The following is an 8,811-nucleotide window of genomic DNA, read 5'->3' as shown; positions in this document are numbered from 1 at the left end:
TGCTTGAGCTAGAACACATGAAATATCTGAACTGGTGAGGTTTGTTGAGTGTCACGTTTGACTGCAAGTTAGAAATAAGTCAAAAGAATGGTCCTAAAAGTAAAGAGAAGATATTATTGTCCTTCACAAACAAGGAACAGGATACAGAAAGATAGTGAAGGCACTAAATGTTTCTCAAGACACCGATGGAAGCATAGTTCGCAAGTCCAAAGTTAAAGGACCAGTGAATGCACTCCCTGGATGGGCAGAAGGAAGCTATTAACGGTTCAGAAAACCCTGGAGTGACTGCAGAAGACCTTCAGCAAGACCTGCTGGCCACTGAGGTTTCAGCTGCACAGTAAAGCTTGTGCCACAACATGCCACAACTCCAGGACTACACCACTACTGACTAGGGCTGGGCGGTATGACGGTATATATCGTTACCGCGGTAGAAAATGTCAACCGTAACAGATTTTTTTTATTCCGTGTATACCGCGACATGCAAATAAGTGGGCGTGGTTAACTCGCGTGCAACGTGCGTGAGACTGAACCACAGCGAATTGTAAAAAGAAACACGGAGAAAGCAGATCAAGAGGATCCACAAAGGAATTACATTTTCTAAAGGGTTGTTGTTGTTAACGTGATATTTTCGGGGGGAAAGGCGCAGCAGTCACTAGAGCAGTGCAGCACCCAGGCTACAGATCAGTGCACGCTCGCAACGGGGAAAGCTGGACAACAGCAGTTATCAATATCGTAACGAATAGAAATAACCTTAAATAATGTATAGTTATCTGCATCTTTCCGTCTCTTATGTATAGTTTTTAAACACCCAAACAGTTTGCCGCCCGTGGTAATGATCCTGCTTGTTAAAGTGAATGTATAATCCTGTAGCCTATCTGAGGCAAAATTACTAAATATGCATCGCGAGTTATATATTTCTAACTCCAAACAATTGGCCACCGAACCAGCTGATAAAATCTTCCTTTGATTCGATACGTGATTACAACTTGACACTCACATTTTACTGATGCAGAAGACGCGCGCGTGCACGCGCACTGAGGGAGCGCGGTGTTCACCGGGCTGTGGTCAAATAATGACGCAGTTACAAGGTGTGTATAATTTAAACTAGGCTACTTAGTCAACACTAACTGTAGCTGCTGTTCGGTTTTCAAACTGCTGCTCTCCTTAGTCACTTCTGAACTTCGATTGATTAAAGCGCAGGGTGACGGGTTGCCAGATATCTCAAAAAGAGCAAAACAAGCCCCTAAAAAACGCAGTGTAGCCTAAGCAGATGGCACAAATGTACCGGGGAACACATTTAAACAACTAGTATTACTATCCTACAAAATTAAAAGGAAGTAACTAATTTATCATGAATAGAATAGTTCAATATAAAATATTCAGATGTTATAAACTGATTGATGAAGTAAACAAAGCATAACATGAGATTGAAAAATGATTCAGAAACACTTTATTTAAAGTTTAATTGCACCTATGAGTTGTATTTAATATCAATCAGTTGGGGGCAGTTTATCTAAAAGTTGATGAGTGTGTTTTGTTTATATTTAGCTATCTAAATAGTTTACCAAATAAATAATTTACCAAATAAGAGAAAAAGAAAACAATGTGAAGTACTTTTCATTTCTAAAGTATTTGGGTTTATTTATTATACAAAGCCCTTTTTGTCGATTTTTCGAGAATAACTATATAAATATCTATGTCGTGAAATATATCGTTACCGTGAAATAAAATGAGTCATACCATGAAATAGAATTTTGGTCATACCGCCCACCCCTACTACTGACCCAGAAGCTCGAGAAAAGTGCTCAAAATCAGGTAAATGATCCCTGATTCACTGAAATATCAGGAGATCCTGAGAGAACATCTCGTCAGTGAGGAAGCTAAAGCTTGACCTTCAACAGGACAATGATCCCAAGTGCTAAAGGTGCTTGCCATGAAGGGGTTGAATAATTGAGATTGCAGAAGTCATTAAGTTGCATTTTTAGTTGAATTTGGGGAAACCACTTGAAACATTTGTTGTTGAGCTATTTAAATTACTTTTCTTTGATTTGTTCATTGCAAACAGCTAAAAATCTGTAAATTTTGCCAATAAACCTGATTTGCAATGGGGTTTGAATAATTTTGATCACAACTGCATGTAAAGCTCAATGATCTGATGACAGAAGGTGAGCTCAGGTGTTTGTGTCTCAGGTGGATAAAGTCCTGAAGGTCATTCCGCGCGACAGACGCACATTCCTGTTTTCGGCCACAATGACTAAAAAGGTAAAGTCAAGTCAAGTCATCTTCATTTATATAGCGCTTTTAACAATGAATTGTTTCAAAGCAGCTTTACAGAGATAAACATATAATTTAAGGTAACAGATTGTTTTGGCGTTATAGCGGTTCTGCTATAACGCATGTAAAGGTCTGCATGTGTGTGAAGCGGCTGCTGATGCGGTCGAGCGTCTGTTGATGTGCTCTGGTCTCACTGGTTTCAGTCTGTTGATGTGCTCTGGTCTCACTGGTTTCAGTCTGCTGATGTGCTCTGGTCTCACTGGTTTCAGTCTGCTGATGTGCTCTGGTCTCACTGGTTTCAGTCTGCTGATGTGCTCTGGTCTCACTGGTTTCAGTCTGCTGATGTGCTCTGGTCTCACTGGTTTCAGTCTGCTGATGTGCTCTGGTCTCACTGGTTTCAGTCTGCTGATGTGCTCTGGTCTCACTGGTTTCAGTCTGCTGATGTGCTCTGGTCTCACTGGTTTCAGTCTGCTGATGTGCTCTGGTCTCACTGGTTTCAGTCTGCTGATGTGCTCTGGTCTCACTGGTTTCAGTCTGTTGATGTGCTCTGGTCTCACTGGTTTCAGGTGCAGAAGCTTCAGCGAGCTGCTCTACGGGACCCCGTCAAGTGCAGCGTTTCCACCAAATACGCCACCGTCGACAAACTGCAGCAGTACTACATATTCATCCCATCAAAGTACAAGGTTCCTTCAGCTCCTCCGTCCTTCTGTTGTCACTCTCCTCAGACGTGTGTATCAGACGTGTTTCAGCCCTCATGAACGCTCATGTGTGAGTCTGTGTGTGTTGTTAGGACTGTTATCTGGTCTCTATCCTCAATGAACTGGCCGGGAACTCCTTCATGGTTTTCTGCGGCACTTGTAATAATGCCCAGCGTGTGGCGCTGCTGCTCAGGAACCTGGGAATCACTGCCATCCCACTGCACGGTCAGATGAGTCAGGTATACACACACACACAGCCATCCCACTGCACGGTCAGATGAGTCAGGTATACACACACACACACACACGGCCATCAACCTGCACGGTCAGATGAGTCAGGTATACACACACACACAGCCATCCCACTGCACGGTCAGATGAGTCAGGTATACTCACACATACACACACTCTCACTCACTCACACCGTTTGTGTGTCGCGTTTCTGTGTGTTATGGACTGACGTGTGTGTCTCCACCTTCAGAACAAGCGTCTCGGCGCACTCAACAAGTTCAAGTCAAAGTCCCGCTCGGTGCTGCTGGCCACGGATGTGGCGTCCCGTGGGCTGGACATCCCTCACGTCGACTGCGTCATCAACTTTGACATTCCCACACACTCCAAGGTACACGAGCAACTTTGACATTCCCACACACTCCAAGGTACATGAGCAACTTCGACATTCCCACACACTCCAAGGTACACGAGCAACTTCGACATTCCCACACACTCCAAGGTACATGAGCAACTTCAACATCCCCACACACTCCAAGGTACACAAGCAACTTCAACATCCCAACACACTCCAAGGTACACGAGCAACTTTGACATTCCCACACACTCCAAGGTACATGAGCAACTTCTACATCCCCACACACTCCAAGGTACACGAGCAACTTCGACATTCCCACACACTCCAAGGTACACAAGCAACTTCAACATCCCAACACACTCCAAGGTACACGAGCAACTTTGACATTCCCACACACTCCAAGGTACATGAGCAACTTCAACATCCCCACACACTCCAAGGTACACAAGCAACTTCAACATCCCAACACACTCCAAGGTACACGAGCAACTTCTACATCCCCACACACTCCAAGGTACACGAGCAACTTCAACATCCCAACACACTCCAAGGTACACGAGCAACTTCAACATCCCCACACACTCCAAGGTACATGAGCAACTTCAACATCCCAACACACTCCAAGGTACACGAGCAACTTCAACATCCCCACACACTCCAAGGTACATGAGCAACTTCGACATTCCCACACACTCCAAGGTACATGAGCAACTTCGACATTCCCACACACTCCAAGGTACACGAGCAACTTCGACATTCCCACACACTCCAAGGTACATGAGCAACTTCAACATTCCCACACACTCCAAGGTACACAAGCAACTTCGACATCCCACACACTCCAAGGTACACGAGCAACTTCGACATTCCCACACACTCCAAGGTACATGAGCAACTTCGACATTCCCACACACTCCAAGGTACACAAGCAACTTCGACATCCCCACACACTCCAAGGTACACGAGCAACTTTGACATTCCCACACACTCCAAGGTACACGAGCAACTTCGACATTCCCACACACTCCAAGGTACACAAGCAACTTCGACATCCCCACACACTCCAAGGTACACGAGCAACTTCTACATCCCACACACTCCAAGGTACACGAGCAACTTCAACATCCCCACACACTCCAAGCTACACGAGCAACTTCAACATTCCCACACACTCCAAGCTACACGAGCAACTTCAACATCCCAACACACTCCAAGGTACACAAGCAACTTCTACATCCCCACACACTCCAAGGTACACGAGCAACTTCTACATCCCCACACACTCCAAGCTACACGAGCAACTTCAACATTCCCACACACTCCAAGGTACATGAGCAACTTCAACATCCCCACACACTCCAAGGTACACGAGCAACTTCGACATTCCCACACACTCCAAGGTACATGAGCAACTTCAACATCCCCACACACTCCAAGGTACATGAGCAACTTCAACATCCCCACACACTCCAAGGTACACGAGCAACTTCAACATTCCCACACACTCCAAGGTACACGAGCAACTTCTACATCCCACACACTGCAAGGTACACGATCAACTTCAACATCCCCACACACTCCAAGGTACACGAGCAACTTAAACATTCCCACACACTCCAAGGTAAACGAGCAACTTCGACATTCCCACACACTCCAAGGTACACGAGCAACTTCGACATCCCCACACACTCCAAGGTACACGAGCAACTTCTACATCCCCACACACTCCAAGCTACACGAGCAACTTCTACATCCCCACACACTCCAAGCTACACGAGCAACTTAAACATTCCCACACACTCCAAGGTACACGAGCAACTTCTACATCCCCACACACTCCAAGCTACACGAGCAACTTAAACATTCCCACACACTCCAAGGTACACGAGCAACTTCTACATCCCAACACACTCCAAGGTACATGAGCAACTTCGACATTCCAACACACTCCAAGGTACACGAGCAACTTCAACATTCCCACACACTCCAAGGTACACGAGCAACTTCGACATCCCCACACACTCCAAGCTACACGAGCAACTTCTACATCCCCACACACTCCAAGGTACACGAGCAACTTCTACATCCCCACACACTCCAAGGTACACGAGCAACTTCAACATCCCCACACACTCCAAGGTACACGAGCAACTTCAACATTCCCACACACTCCAAGGTACACGAGCAACTTCAACATTCCCACACACTCCAAGGTACACGAGCAACTTCAACATTCCCACACACTCCAAGGTACACGAGCAACTTCAACATTCCCACACACTCCAAGGTACACGAGCAACTTCAACATCCCCGCACACTCCAAGGTACACAAGCAACTTCAACATCCCCACACACTCCAAGGTACACGAGCAACTTCAACATTCCCACACACTCCAAGGTACACGAGCAACTTCAACATTCCCACACACTCCAAGGTACACGAGCAACTTCTACATCCCCACACACTCCAAGGTACACGAGCAACTTCAACATTCCCACACACTCCAAGGTACACGAGCAACTTCAACATCCCCGCACACTCCAAGGTACATGAGCAACTTCAACATTCCCACACACTCCAAGGTACACGAGCAACTTCAACATTCCCACACACTCCAAGGTACACGAGCAACTTCAACATCCCCACACACTCCAAGGTACACGAGCAACTTCAACATTCCCACACACTCCAAGGTACACGAGCAACTTCAACATTCCCACACACTCCAAGGTACACGAGCAACTTCAACATTCCCACACACTCCAAGGTACACGAGCAACTTCAACATTCCCACACACTCCAAGGTACACGAGCAACTTCAACATCCCCACACACTCCAAGGTACACGAGCAACTTCAACATTCCCACACACTCCAAGGTACACGAGCAACTTCAACATTCCCACACACTCCAAGGTACACGAGCAACTTCAACATCCCCACACACTCCAAGGTACACGAGCAACTTCAACATTCCCACACACTCCAAGGTACACGAGCAACTTCAACATTCCCACACACTCCAAGGTACACGAGCAACTTCAACATTCCCACACACTCCAAGGTACACGAGCAACTTCAACATTCCCACACACTCCAAGGTACACGAGCAACTTCAACATTCCCACACACTCCAAGGTACACGAGCAACTTCAACATTCCCACACACTCCAAGGTACATGAGCAACTTCTACATCCCCACACACTCCAAGCTACACGAGCAACTTCGACATTGACATTTGATTTACTTGATTAAAACCGTTTGAAGAAGTGTTGGCCTGTGTGTTTGCTAACGCTAGCTGTGTTCTCTGCAGGACTACATCCACCGCGTGGGCCGCACGGCGAGAGCAGGGAGATCTGGGAAATCCATCACCTTCGTCACACAGTCAGTCACTCCTCCTTCCTTCAGTCGCTCAGTGATTCTGCTGATGGTTGTGGGCTCAGGCCTCAGAGACTGTGTTAGCGTTCAGGGGAATAGATCTGTTATGGCGCTTTTCCACTGCATAGTACGGTTCGGTTCGGTACGGCACGCTTTGGCGCTTTTCCACTGCATAGTACGGTACGGTTCGGTTCGGTACGGCTCACTTGTGGTGCTTTTCCACTGCATGGTACAGTACGGTACGGCTCGCTTCCGCTCGCTTTAAATGGTACCTGGTCTGTTGAGGTTCCAAGCGTACCGTACCGGTACTAAAATGTGACGTAAAAACACTGCAGATCACTGATTGGTCAGACAGAATCGTCACTACCAGCGTCATTGGACACTAAACCCGCTAGATTTAAATAACCAGTAGACAACAGCCAACGCGGTAGCATCTGTTTTTTAAACTTTAAAAAGAAATGGCTGAATCGTGGTCAGTGGACGAGGTGCAGACGTTCCTCTCGTTGGTTGCCGAGGAGCGGATCCAGCGAGAGCTGGATGGGGCAAAACGGAATGAAAAAGTGTTCCAAGAAGTAGCTCAGCTCTTAGCCGCACACGGCTATCACCGGACCTACAAACAGTGTAGGGACAAAATAACGATCAGTCCCACCCACTTTGAAGAGGTACTAACTGCGGTGGAAAAGCAACCGAGCTAAAGCGAACCGAGCCGTGCCGTACCGAGTCGAGTCGTACCACGCAGTGGAAAAGCGAAGCGAGCCGAACCGTTCCGCGCCGAGTCGAACCGAACCGAGCCGTACCAGCAGTGGAAAAGCGCCATTACTAGCTTCAGTCTTTCCATACACCTATATGTATGTCAATTTTGGGATGTCGCATATAAAACCACTGGATGGAAACGCAGAGATAAATTCTTAAAGTGCATAGGAAACATCACATTTTGTGCACAAGTTAAATTCTCAATTTTGTATGGAAACAAAGCTATTATTGGCTTACGAACTGATGAACCAGTGAAGGATTTCAAGCTTTATTCAGGAAAGTCTTGATTAATTCCCTCTTCAGAGCGACTGAGCAACTGTTGATCGTTGTGTGTGTGTGTGTGTGTGTGTGCAGGTATGACGTGGAGCTGTTCCAGCGCATCGAGACGCTGATCGGGAAGAAACTGCCCGCCTTCCCCACACAGGAAGAGGAAGTGATGATGCTGGTGGAGCGAGTGAGCGAGGCTCAGCGATTCGCACGCATCGTACGTCCTCCTGCCATGTGATCAGCTATTGCGGAGTGTGTGTGTGTGTGTGTGTGTGACGGCTGTGTTTCTTCTGTCAGGAGATGAAGGAGAGCAGCGAGAAGAGGAAGCGGCCCAGAGCGGCCGAGGAAGAGGACGGCGAGCAGTCGAGCGGCGTGAGGAAGATGGTCAAGGGCGGCTCCTTCAGAGGAACTCGAGGAACTCGCGGTGGCGGCTTCAAGAGAGGACGATGAAGATCACGGCTGTAGTTTCTCCCTGTGTATCTAATAAATGCATTCTCTTCTCCACTTTGAGTGAACTGTCCCTTTAAGATAATATAAATATGTGCATTATGAATTTCTTTGAAGCCGCGTCCCCCTTTGGCAGAGAACAGACCACAACGTTACTACTTTTAGAGGCGTTTCTCAATGGCAAGTGCGCCAAGTTTCGGACTTGTGTTTTTGGCGGTTCGGACTTGGCGAGTTTGGCTTCGGAGACGAACCCTGGAGTCCGGAGATTCAGCGAACAGAACAACAGCGCTCTCTGTCACTGGTCTCGACAGGAGTCTGACTGAACACACGATGATTGCAGTTGTGCTCTTATAAAGAGGCTGAAGTGGCGAATCTGTCAGGAAGAGACAGTGGAGATGTGCCTTATT

At 47.1% G+C, this 8,811-nt stretch overlaps 1 protein-coding gene across 1 annotated transcript in view; it reads left to right on the top strand.

Annotated features, from left to right (window-relative positions):
- Nucleotides 1-8,407, top strand: part of ddx47 (DEAD (Asp-Glu-Ala-Asp) box polypeptide 47) — a 14,432-nt gene extending 6,025 nt beyond the window's left edge. The window contains exons 6-12 of the mRNA XM_056242539.1: nucleotides 2,191-2,262; nucleotides 2,841-2,957; nucleotides 3,065-3,211; nucleotides 3,454-3,591; nucleotides 6,873-6,943; nucleotides 8,045-8,174; nucleotides 8,255-8,407. Of these exons, the coding sequence (XP_056098514.1) occupies nucleotides 2,191-2,262; nucleotides 2,841-2,957; nucleotides 3,065-3,211; nucleotides 3,454-3,591; nucleotides 6,873-6,943; nucleotides 8,045-8,174; nucleotides 8,255-8,407 (828 nt within the window). The remainder of the gene's footprint in view (nucleotides 1-2,190; nucleotides 2,263-2,840; nucleotides 2,958-3,064; nucleotides 3,212-3,453; nucleotides 3,592-6,872; nucleotides 6,944-8,044; nucleotides 8,175-8,254) is intronic.
- The last annotated feature ends 404 nt before the right edge of the window (nucleotides 8,408-8,811 follow it).

The sequence above is a fragment of the Rhinichthys klamathensis genome, unplaced genomic scaffold, assembly GCF_029890125.1.
Source record: "Rhinichthys klamathensis goyatoka isolate OS25496 unplaced genomic scaffold, OSU_Roscu_1.1 h1tg000728l_1, whole genome shotgun sequence".
Lineage (NCBI taxonomy): Eukaryota > Metazoa > Chordata > Actinopteri > Cypriniformes > Leuciscidae > Rhinichthys > Rhinichthys klamathensis.
The sequence above is the reverse complement of the archived record's forward strand: the minus strand, read 5'-3'. Positions and strand labels throughout refer to the sequence as shown.